This window comes from Siniperca chuatsi, linkage group LG12 (genome assembly GCF_020085105.1).
Source record: "Siniperca chuatsi isolate FFG_IHB_CAS linkage group LG12, ASM2008510v1, whole genome shotgun sequence".
Classification (NCBI taxonomy): Eukaryota; Metazoa; Chordata; class Actinopteri; order Centrarchiformes; family Sinipercidae; genus Siniperca; species Siniperca chuatsi.
The window spans coordinates 23625982-23638929 of record NC_058053.1 but is presented as its reverse complement, the minus strand read 5'-3'; the positions used below and the strand labels follow the sequence as shown (position 1 = coordinate 23638929).

The following is a 12948-nucleotide window of genomic DNA, read 5'->3' as shown; positions in this document are numbered from 1 at the left end:
AGTCTGCCCAGAGAGCTCTGTATTATGCTTAAAAATTGTTGTTGCCCCCCCCACACACAATTTGTTCCTTTTAATCACCAGATATCAGGTGTAAATGTTTTAATGTCTATAGACTCATCCCTGTGTTCATAGTGACCATTTAATGGTGCCTTTTCTCTTAAAATATTGTAGCTATTACTGTTAGTTTTTTTTGTTAATTGTATATTGACTGTTGCTGGAGTTTGAAGGGTTTGGGACAAACTTTTGGGAATGTTTTCAATTGCTTTTCCCGGTGAACTTTGGGAGGTTTTGGACAAACTGTGCCAAAGGAAAAGTTTTTCTGCACATTTTCGGCTACTTTTACGCACATTTTGGATAGGTTTTGGGGAGGTTGGCAGGGGCGTGGTGTCACTCCGGACAGGCTGATGACTCTGTGGATTCACTCATGCATGGTCACACAATGTGACAGTCCAGACATGGCTGGAAACGGGAGGCAGCTCCGTTTAACCGAGCCCCATCTCCGACTCCAAGCCGCCTCCAAAAACTAACAACAACAAAGGAAAACTTTTCCTTGCGCAAGTTAACGGGCCCGGGACAGACAGACAGCCAGACTGACCACACGCTTGGAGAAGTTTGTGCATGAATGAGTCTGTGGGGCAGCATTTAAAAAAGAGTTTGTTGAGCTGTCAGAGAGGCGACAGGTTGCGGGTTTTGGATCAGGGAGACAGAGGGAGGGTCGCTGCAGCCGCGGGAGGTCTTCACGCTTTTCAACGCACTCAAATGATGGCACCAATGATGGCAGATGGATTTGCTTTTCATATTTAAGTATGACATCTCCGGTCTAAAGGTATGACGGATAAACACTGCTGTGAATATATTCCCTGTACTTAAATGGGAGTAAAGTAAATGAAGAACGGCATGTTATCAGGTAATTAAGAGTTTTACTTCAATTTTACTACACAAGAGTGAGACAAAAGCCAGACAAAGCTTGTGGCGCTTAAAGGGCGTCTGGGGACTCTGGCACACTCTGTATTGTCAGCCTGGCAGGTATGGCTTTGTATTTGAACCTGGCTCTGTATGTTACATTCATCACCATCCGACATAAATACCACAAATACCTGTGAAGCTGAGCTAACTTTATTCAGAGTTTAAGTCATCATAAGGTCAAATGGTAAATGTGAAATTGCTGCAGTATCCCCACTACTTATGTCCCAACATTTATATCAGGTATTTCAAATGGAAACTGTGTTTAGAAAATTATACTGTTTTATATTTTAGACTATTTTCAGCTGTTATCAATTTTCTTCAAAAACAACTAGAGGTGTTATTGCTATAATCTGGATAAATGTTAATTTTCGATCAAAACATGCACTAAACTTTTTATATGTTCTTTTGTTTAACACTATACTAGTTTTGACCTGCTAACCCGTTGATTCAAAGTCTCAAAGAAAGGAAATGAGTTATTGTTTGACTAATGCTTTTCTCTTCCAGGTGTCATACATATTGTGAACCCTAGTCGATGGATTTATTACCTTTAATACAAGAATATTTTAGTAAGTTTCTCCTCTGCTCTGTGTGTCTGTTGAATTTGTTGTATGAATGGTGTTTGTTGTATAAAAGATGTAAAGAATAATAACAGGCTCTACCTTGCTCAAAACACATTTATCACCTTTCTATATCCCATAAGAGGGCAGAAGAGGCAAGATATTAGTATCTATAAATATAAACTTGTTTTACTTCAACTTTATCAAATGTAGTTTGAATAGCCTGTTAAATGGCTGATCTAAACTTAGTATTAAATCTGACATCAAATAACAGATGAAGTGCAATGAAGATATGTCCATCAACATAACATTTATTGACAACACTTTGTATAACCGATTAATCAAGTTATTTATCGAGCAGAACTGCCATACAACCTCTGGTTTCAGCTTTTCAAATGTGAGGATATGCTCATTTTCTAATTTCTATATAATAGTGTTTGAATATATTTGGGATTTGGACCATTGTTTGAACAAAACAAGCTATTTGAAGACATCAACTTGGGCCCTGGGAATGGTAATGGTTATTTGTCTGACATTTTAAAGACAAAATAATTTGATTAATCAAAGAAAAAAATTGAAAGATTATTTGATAATGAAAATAACATTTTCAAATCAATGAAGTCTTTTCAAATTTAAATCTCCACTTTCAGAGTTTTGAAACTTAAAAAACTTAACTCTTAAATCTCTCTTATTATATTATTATCTATCTAGTAATTACAGTAAAAAAAATTCTATGTGATCCCTTGTGGCTTTAGTATTACAGTTGACAGAGAGAGAGAGGAAGGGAGGGTGGCGTGTATGTGTGTGTGTGTCAGTATTTGTTTCTGTGTGTGTGTGTGTGTGTGTGTGTGTGTGTGTGTGTGTGTGTGTGGGTGTGCATGTGCCACACCAGAGCCCCATCTCTGCTAAATGCTGTTTTCGAACATTATAATGTTGATCTCAGCACATGCCTGCTGGGCAGTGGAGCGAGCAGGTGAGAGAGAGACAGGCCTGACATAGAGAGAGAGAGAGAGAGAGAGAGAGAGAGAGAGTGAACCAGGGTTCAGTCAGACAGGTGGCCTATACAGTATACGCGCTGCTAAAAAGCGTCTGTGTTTGAAGCGAATGCTGTGTTTCGATTTGTTATCGATATCCGACGCCTACTTGTCAGTTTTCTATAAGGACCTTGACCTCTGCTAAGCGTTTTATGAAAAAAAGAAATATGTCGGAGTTTAGTCGACACCTCCACTCTCATCCATGTCCTTGTGTCTTCTTGTGTGTTCGTATGTGTAGAGTGTTTAATCTCAGGGTAAGGCCTTACATGATACTCTCTGCAATGACAAATGTTCAGACCAACTTTGAGTACTTTCAACAGATTAATTTCTTTAACTTTCTTTCACACTGTCTGTTTCTCTTCTTTTTGTTTTGTCATTCCTCCCTTCTTTGTCTACTCCAGCCTGTACTTTCTCCATAGGCTAGAAATCTTGAAGCATGGGCGACTGGAGCTTTCTGGGGCGGCTGTTGGAGAACGCTCAGGAGCACTCAACGGTCATCGGCAAAGTCTGGCTGACTGTCCTCTTCATCTTCAGGATCCTGGTGCTGGGGGCCGCGGCTGAAGAGGTCTGGGGCGATGAGCAGTCTGACTTCACCTGTAACACCCAACAGCCTGGTTGCGAGAATGTTTGCTACGATGAGGCCTTCCCCATCTCGCACATCCGCTTCTGGGTGCTGCAGATCATCTTTGTGTCCACGCCGACTCTTATCTACCTGGGCCACGTGCTACACATCGTCCGCATGGAGGAGAAGCGGAAAGAGAAGGAGGAGGAGATGCGCAAAGCAAACAGGTTCCAAGAGGAGAAAGAACTCCTTTATAGAAACGGTGGAGATGCTGGAGGAGGAGGAGGCGGCAAGAAGGAGAAGCCGCCAATCAGGGACGAGCATGGCAAAATCCGTATCAGAGGCGCATTGCTGCGTACCTATGTGTTCAACATTATTTTCAAGACCCTGTTTGAAGTGGGATTCATTTTGGGCCAGTATTTCCTCTATGGCTTCCAGCTGAGGCCCCTGTACAAGTGTGCACGTTGGCCCTGCCCCAACACCGTTGACTGCTTCATATCGAGGCCCACTGAAAAGACAATTTTTATTATATTTATGCTTGTGGTGGCTTGCGTGTCTCTTTTGCTGAATTTGTTAGAGATCTATCACCTTGGATGGAAGAAAGTTAAACAGGGCATGACAAATGAGTTTGCCCCTGACCACGAGTCACTGCGCCGCGTTGACATTGCAGAGCCTGAGTGTTTGGCCTCGGCCTCCAGAACTGCCCCATCCAGCCTCAGTTACCCTCCCAACTACACAGATGTGACGGCAGGCAGCGGGGCGTTCCTGCCGCCCATGGGGCCTGCAGCCGTGCCCTCAGCAGCGGAGTTCAAGATGGACGACCTCCAGCAGGAGGAGTCCCTCCGCAAGCCCTCCCCCTCTTCCCACTACTACATCAGCAACAACAACAATCACAGGCTGGCCACGCAGCAGAACTGGGCCAACCTGGCCACCGAGCAGCAGACTCGGGAGATGAAGGCCACTTCCCCCTCCCCATCCTCCTCTTCCTCCACCAGCACCAACAATGGGCAGAAGCAGCAGCCCGTCAATGCTGCACTGCTCCTTCCAACCAGCAACACCACCAGTAACACCAACATCACCAACACAACTGCCACTGCCGCCTCCAGCAGCAGCAGCCCTGGTACTGCCTCCAACACAGGCAGCTGGAGTGGGGGGAAGAGCGAGCAGGAGGAAGGCCACGTCACCACCACCACAGTGGAGATGCACAAGCCTCCAGTAACGGTCAGCACAGACCCTCGGCGGCTCAGTCGGGCCAGCAAGAGCAGCAGCATTAGGGCCAGGCCAAGCGACCTGGCTGTCTAAATCTCTTTGGCCCTTTCATGTCCCTAAACCCTCCCTGACCAACACCCCGCATCCACCAACCCCACCCCCAAACACAGTGATTCTCAGACAAAAAAATCACACATGCATAAAGCAAAAAAAAAAACAGAAAAAAAACACACAAAAAAAACAAAAAAACAAAAGAAGGCAAGGCGACAAGAGACAGGAAAGCAGAATAGCAGAAAATGTTTAGGCATTTGATCAGCAGCCGTCGTTGATTTAGTGCAATCGGTGAGTTGCAGAGTAGTTGAGGCGAGGTTTTTTTTTTTGGGATGGTCTTAATTTATGCACACAAAAAGTGATCATGCAGTTCCATAAAGTCAGAAGGCTCGATTCACAGCGGTGGATAATGCGAAGGACATTGTGATGTCATAATTTTGCATCAAAATGGACACATCTCACCAACGTGTTTGGCTTGGGGGGAAGATGTCATGGTGTATCTCTTTTTTTTTCTTCTTTTTGTTGAGCCTAAAGGACTAATTATTCCAAAAGAAAATGATCATTTGTCAAAACAATGACTGAATTTTTTTTATTTTACCTGGAGGAAGCGCAGGCGGCTGGCATTGTTGTACAGATAAGTTATTTGATGTGTAGCCAGACAGTTCACTCAAATATCTTGTTCATCATATTTATCTGGTTTCACAGTCAAATCGGCAGCGCAAACATGCATTGCATGTTACACTACATGTCAACAGCTTGTTCCAGCGTTTGTCCTTTGACCTGGAAGGTCTTTTGCTGCAACACTTCCTGAATTTTACTAAACAAACACCTGTTGTGTTAAACATAATTCATTCAGGAAATAATTTTATCAACCAACATTACAAGTATTGTGCTCCTTGTAGCTGTGCATGCCAGGATGTGGAGCCCTACAACTCACCGATTCACTGACAAATTCGCATGGCAAAGTTGGATAGCTTGCTTTTACTCATGATCCATTGCATCGCTTCCTACAGAGACAATACATATTGTAATTGACATGGAATGGATGAAAATGGTCTGATGTGATATGCCCAGAGTCCTCAGAATAAAGAGACATAGGAGCAGTGTGGACGGGATATGGGTCAAAACTGCGGGTAGAAGTCATCCCCTTGATGCCCAGAATGCACCTGGGTCTCTACGAACACTACATTGTCAATAACATAGAGATCAAAACGTTCCCACCATGCTGTTAGTTTACAAAAGAGGAAAATAGGAGCAGAGTCCCTTTTGCCTGCCTCTGTCAGCGTCGCCTTCAGTCAACATGTCTGAAAAGAAAAATGCTCTCCACTAACTGCAGAAACGACAAGATATTGCTTTCAAAGAGTCTTGAAAATATTATGCAAATACATTGCAGCCACCATCTGAAAAAAAAGAATAACAATATTCTCCTTGTTCAAACAACCTCCCAAACCTCTTTGGTTAGACTTGAAACTGCTAATTTTAGTTAGTTAGACTGTTGGCAGATATTTTCGCCCTCAACAACCCCCATTTTAATCATCACACCTAAAGACTGAGAGCTACTTTGCAAATTATTTTCACCGTCACACTTCTTCATGTGCTTCTTCATTGGTTTTATTCTGAAAAGTGCTATTTTTTTTAAAACTGAATTGAATTTTACTCATAAATTGCATACTTGTGGTAGTCAGTCTATGATTGCGAAACAGCTACGATTAAAAAGGACAAAATGACTGGCGTTGCAAGTATCAAAAACACGATGGTGCAGTCGACCTTGACGGCTTCTATTTTGTTGTGTTCATCTTGATTCTTAGAGAACTTTAGGAACCCACACTTTTAACTGAATTCATCAGCAGCTGCAGTCCTCTGTCTGTTGTGTTACTGTGCTGTTTGGTTCATTCACAACCCAGGCACTCACTTTCAAGAAGCTTTTTTTTTTGTTGAAGTTTACAACAACCTTAATCCACTGTATTATCCTGTGAGTTCACCTTTGGGGCAGAGTATACAGTAACACTGTGTGAAAACGCAATAATCTGCATTGGACGTATTGCACTCACAGGGCATACCAACACGATTAAGTACTAATATGTTTGTGCACAGTTTTTTATAAGAACAGTACTTTTCCAGCAGTTAATGTGCAGGTTAATACACTGGCGTTAGAGCAGTGTAAAGTGGTGCCAGCTGTTTTATTTATTTTTCGGGGGGGATTACAAAATGATGGTACTGTATGGTGTAAGAGAATCTGTACCCATAAGTAGAATGTTTCATACTGTATCTTACACTTGCTTAAATGACATTTAGTGCCAACAGAAACACAAAGAGAATATACACCTACACAATGAACAAAGCAGCCTTTCCCAAAACAAGTTTCTTGTTCAAAATTACAAAAAAAAAAACTTTGTTATCTGCATTTGTTTTTGATCCCTAAAGTTTACATTTTGGTAGTTGATAAAGATTTGCACATTTAGGAAAGAAAATTGCTGTTCTACAATGCTAATATTGGTAGTAATAGAGAGAGAGAGAGAGAGAGAGAGAGAAAGCGAGAGAGAGAGAGAGAGAGAGAGAGAGAGCCTGATGCCAAACTGCTAATCTATATGATCCTCAAAGGAAAAAATGTCTTAAAACTAAAACGCAGTGGCTCTTCACAGAAAAGGCAGTATTAAAAATGAAACTGTTATTTATCTCAAGCTCAGATAATGAAGTGTTTGAACATTTAAAAAGACAACATCGAGAGAGAGAAAAAACAGTTGGGGTATTTTTCTGTGTGTTCACTCAGTATGTTCTCACAGACTGGTCGGGACTCTGGTTAGACGTCATATCAGACTCCACTGTTGAGAGAATGTTAGCTGGGTAGCTGGCCCTTCCCTAACCCTGCATACAAAGCCAACAGGAAGTTGTGTTCAAAGCCCGTCATCCTCGTGAATCCTCCAACCTCTCTCCTCTTACGTTTCATGCAGAGCATGATTTCTCTGGCTCGTCAGGGAGTAGGAACCATCTCACAATGCTCAGAACAGCAGCCTGTTTTCAATGCTGTCTTAAACAAGAGAAGTGCCTTGTGTATGAATGATTCTTTTGTAAGAACAAGTTGATGTAAATGTTCATTTACCTCAAATGTTTACAAAACTGTTACTAAATAAATTTTTTGTACCATATTTGTTGTTCTTGCTTTCACTTTTACTTTACACAATGAATGAAATTCATCAATCCCACATACATCGACGCAGAGTGGTAGACTTAAGACTTGAGTCTTGGACTGGAGTCACAAAAATGAGGACTTATCATTTCAATGGTACTTAAAGACATGCATCTTATTAAGTTACATTTTGCAGATGAAGACTTTGTGACTTTACTTGGACCTACCCATAAAGACCTAAGTTAGACAACAAACTGGACTGGACCAAGAACACTCAGGCTGTTTATAGGAAGGGCCAGAGCCGCCTCTATTTTCTGAGGAGGCTGAGGTCCTTCAACATCTGCCGGACGATGCTGAAGATGTTCCATGAGTCTGTGGTGGCCAGTGCTATCCTGTATGCTGTTGCATGCTGGGGCAGCAGGCTAAAGGTAGCGGACGCCAACAGACTCAATAAACTGATCCGTAAGGCCAGTGACATTGTGGGGGTGGAGCTGGACTCTCTGGCAGTGGTGTCAGAGAGGAGGATGCTGGCCAAACTACATGCCATCTTGGACAGTGTCTCCCACCCGCTCCATGATGTGCTGGCCAAGCAAAGGAGCACCTTCAGCGGAAGACTCATCCCACCAAAAAGCACCACAGAGCGCCACAGGAAGTCATTCCTGCCTGTGGCCATCAAACTATTTAACTCCTCCCTCTAAGGGTTAGTCTGTTTGACCCTAGGTCACTAAACTGGACATTGAGCATTACATCTCCGCCATAATTAATAAATTGTGCAATATTCTGTGTAATACCTCCGTGCAATATTAGTTTTCCCCTGTTAGTTTTTTTATTTATTGCTACTGAAACTATATACCTCAATTACTCTTCGACAGTACATGCACCTCCGCTTATTAATATTATTTATTACATAAGGAGTTACATTGTATTTTAGACTGTACTTTCATCACCAACCAGTAAACCCACTTGGTACATGACACTTAGTTTATCTTATACTTATACCGACAGGATACTTAATTTATTTCTGACCTGTTTATAGTGTTTATTTTTTCTAGTACTTTCTCCTGTGTGCACTGACGTAAAGACGAGCTACTGTAACAAAGAGTTTCCCTACGGGGATCAATAAAGTATTTCTGATTCTGATTCTGATTCTGAAAATTGGTGGTGTTCAACTCAAACATGAGCCAAGAATGTCTACAGTTTCATTCCAGCAAATTTGAAATTACACATGTGACTTTGAGTATTAGCAACAGATTTAAGGTATGGATAGGGTTTGAACCCATGATCTTTGGTTCACAAGACCAATGCCTTACCTCTTTTTCATTGAAAAAAATGTAATACGTGCTTGTTGGGACTCAGAGCCAGCTGATTTTTCTTCTAACCAATCAGGCGGTCAATCCATTATCTCTAAATTGTTACTTGCATTCTTGCAGAAGCTTTTTTTCCCAAATTGTCTTGGAGAATTGTCTTCTCATGAACAGTCAAAGATGGACTGTGTGTTTAACTTCAGAGTTGCTCTGACGTAATGTGTTGTTAATGCAGTGAATTTTGGGGCTTCTCATTCATTCATGGCTTCATTATATGCTTCTTCAATTGGCAGGTAAACTTCCAGGATCTTTACCGGTCCTCCAAATTCAAGTTCTGAGGAGGGAAGAACATGGTTATATAGGAAATAGAAACTCACAAGATCACATATTCAGAGATGCAGATATGCAGATATACCTGAGATGCAGCTGATTACTTGCAAGTAAGACAGAAAACCTGCAGGGTTCAGGATTGAAAACCCCTGCCTCTAGACGACTTGAAACACTCAACACAGGAAAGAATTAAGTTCAGCTTTTTTTTAACCATGAGAACTTCTGAATGTACTGATTCATCAAACTTTGTGAGATGTATCAAGGATCAGCAATGTAAATAAGAGGCATGAATGGAGGTTGAACGCCTGATGTTTGATTTACAAGAGTAATGCCTTACCACTTGGCCACCACACCTCAAAAGCACAGCTAAATACTGAAATATTAAACTATCAACTGAGTAGATAGACAACAAAAGGTGTGAGGCTTGTGAGGCTGGCGTTTTCAAAAGTTCAGGGTCAAAAGTACAATAATCCAGCTATCTCATAATGTCAGAGACACATCACATGAGGAGCTGCGAAACATGCGTGTGAAAGTTCATTCTTGATCTTGGAAATAGTAGTTTACTAGCTTTTCTTCCAGGGCTTTCACCCCATCTCATGGTCTTCATCAGTGAATGGTGTTAGATGAGTTGTCATGAAGATTGTAAACTCCTCGAGTGCCGTCCATTTTAATATATCTGTTTTTATTTTTTATCTAATATTTTATATAGATTTCTGGAGTTGATTAATTCAACACTGTGATGCATATAAAGAGATACCATCAAAAATGTAACTTGTTCTCTAAAAGCTGCAATTTCTAACTGCGTCAAAGTACAATACGTAAGTCGGAAATATATACTGACCCTCAATTTCTGACTTCGCAAAATACTCAAAAAAGTAGATGTACAAGAAGACGTGAATCTTTTACAAATATTAGAATATTGTTGTACTCGGCCAACTGTTATTGGTGATTATAATAGTCATTTTTATACTTCTTATGTTTGTTTAATTTGCTTAGTTATCTTTGTTTATTTGCTTTTTTATATTATTGATGCATGTCATGCATTTTTAATTGTTTGAACATGAATCAGTGGATTTTAAATTCACCTACAAATTAGAATTTTATTATTTAATTCTTAGCCTACGCAAGATAACGAGTAATGAAATGTGTTTTTCATTTCCTGTGTGTGTGAAGATGTGAGGAATATTTATCTGATAACTTGTAGTTCTAACCTCAGTATTGTTTAGTTTTCCGATATTATTGCTAGTTACATAATCTGTCAGTTGTTTTGTTGTTGCAGCATGTAGTTTTTGTTAATCTGAACTGCTGGCTTCCTGTTTTTTCTTTAGGTTATGTGCTGCCCAGCATCAGGAGAGCTTCTGAGTGTCTTTGGCATTACTCTCTTTGTAGACTCTTTGACCTCTGACCTCCCAGCCACTCACTCCCTCACTCTGCATTCCAACAGCGAATGTCAGAATGTGACGCTGAGCCAGAAACGCACACACGCAGCTAGACCCACTTCATATCCACATCCAGAAATAATTAAAATAAGACGGGCGTGTCAGTCTTGCACCTGAGAGTCAAACATCGATCACAAATCTGCACCATCACAAGAGCTGAGTGATAATTTACAACACTGTGCAATACATGATAGAGGTGGGTGAAATGTACAGCTGCTGTTGATCGTTTTGATCTTTGGGCACAGTGGGCATTAACAAAGCAGCAGCTAAAACAGACAGTTATATACGTACAAAGAGAAAGAAGTGGACTAACTAAATGTTAGAGTATACTTCAAAGGTATTTGGGCTATCGTAAAGGAATATACATTTTAGGAAATACGCTGAGTGAGGTGAGAAGATCAATATAAATCTCATGTCTGTTCATCAAGTACAGCAATACAACACCTTAGATGTGTTAAACCTACATTAGCATAAAAACTGTGAGAAAAGGTGAAAAAACACGCCTTCCAACACCTTCAAAACGGACTACTTATATATACTACTATATTACAAATGTTTCAATAAGTTGCTATGACGTAACTAACCTAGTATTTGTTTTAGCTAAAAGATCACTTACCTCCTCCACAGGATGGCCAAAGATGATGAGACTGTGTAAACTGTGTAAACTGTAAAAATGATGATTCAACCTCAATCATAACAACTTTTTTTGAACATAACTTTGAATTGGCATCTTTTACTATCTGGCAGTGGGCAGTTATTCATGGAACACCTTATGCTAAAGTGTTAGCTTACAGGCTGCTATCAGACAACACAGTGTATGCTAACGTGTTAATGTACAACACAGGCGCGAATAAACTACCACTAATTTTGAGTCTATATTAGCTTAAATTGAACAACGGCCAAATCTTCCAAATCTTGGTGTATTCCGTTAAACCTGTATTAATACATTTTTGGCCACCAGGGGACAAAAAAACATGAAAACAAGTTTACAGATAAACAGCTACTCCACACTGGCTTTCAAGGTTTCTATGGCTAACATTAGCAAACAATTGCCTACTTATTGTCCTTCACCAGGTGCATTTCCACCTGTTTTAATGCGCATTTTTAATTTGCGCATAAAAAAACCTCAGAGTGGAAACCTCAAAATATCATTAAAAAGTTTTTATGCTTGGCTGAGGTGGAAAAGGTGGTGTATCGATAAAAGCAAAATGCGACAAAGTAGAATGGAAACAGACTTAGTGAAGAAATCATGATGTACATGTGACTTAATCGTCCACAGAAGCTTCTTCTCCACTGTTTACATTATGTTTTCTACGTTTTTTTCCCCACCTTGAGGTTTGACTGACGCTCTTTTAACTACGCCATCTTGTTGCGTCCTCTTCTTCCACAATGGTACAATGGCGCCCCACTGGAGAATTAGCGCCACCAGCTATTTATCTCGATGAACCAACTCCTAATATTCGCATAACAGTAGTGGATGGAAACACATATATATTTTCATTTTATTTTTTGACGCTTTTCTGAAAATTCAGTGCTACATTTGGAAACTTGGCTACTGTCGATCAAAGGATCATTCCAGGATACAGTATATTTGGTATCCTTTACCAAATATATTTTATTGAGCTTCAGTGACTCTTTGGGTAAACATAATTAAATTAAGATCTATGCAGATGATTATATTTTTATCCTTTAAACAGTTCAGTAGTCAAGTTCATTATCCTTGACTGATTGTTTTGTGAAGAAACCCAGATGAACAGAACTAAATGCCCGGTAGGTTTGATAATGAGATAAAATATGTTAAAAGAAACAGCACAAGGATTTGGAAGGATTACTCTGCACAGGATATTTGGCATTCAGTCTAACAACAGAGTACAGTACATGAGTGCTGGGCTCTTGGGTCCAGTGGCTGAAGAGTGATGGGAGATAGTTGATCTGTTGGCACGACAGACTGGAGGCCTCAACCCGTCACTCAGGCAGTAGCCCTTGTTTCCACTGCAGGGCCAAACAGAGCTCAATGCTTTTCAGGGACATTTTTCACCCATCACAGCAGCATTTCTGTTTTTGTTTCTGCCTGTTATCAAAATGTTTCGTAAAGTAAAAAAACACTTGGTTGAATTCAGGTGGACAGATTGCTTTTGCCAATGGATCCATTGATTGGATTTTCAGTGTTTAAGCTTGTCTACTAACATAATTACATTTTACAAACAGTAGAGAAAACAACAAATATTGGCAGATTTTGTTTACTGAAATTATTGAAAGTAAAAGTTTTCTTTTTATCCCTGCACCTGATGGCTGGTCCTGGTCATTTGAACTCGATGTTGTTGACTGGTCTGGTTAGAAAGCTGAATGATGGTGAGGTCAAAAAGTTC

The 12948-nt window shown here is 40.5% G+C and overlaps 1 protein-coding gene across 4 annotated transcripts; it reads left to right on the top strand.

Moving 5' to 3' along the window:
• The first annotated feature begins 419 nt into the window (after positions 1–419).
• gja3 (gap junction protein, alpha 3) lies at positions 420–7525 on the top strand. 4 transcript variants are annotated; one of them, XM_044215911.1, is made up of 3 exons: positions 420–826; positions 1471–1532; positions 2959–7525. In XM_044215911.1, exon 3 carries the CDS (start codon positions 2994–2996, stop codon positions 4419–4421), a length of 1428 nt encoding a protein of 475 aa, XP_044071846.1. In that variant the 5' UTR covers positions 420–826; positions 1471–1532; positions 2959–2993; the 3' UTR covers positions 4422–7525. The 4 variants fall into 4 exon arrangements, with proteins under 4 accessions (XP_044071846.1, XP_044071847.1, XP_044071849.1 ...); XM_044215912.1 differs by having other exon boundaries at positions 420–907; XM_044215914.1 differs by lacking the exon at positions 1471–1532 and having other exon boundaries at positions 420–804; positions 2977–7525.
• Positions 7526–12948: the final 5423 nt, after the last annotated feature.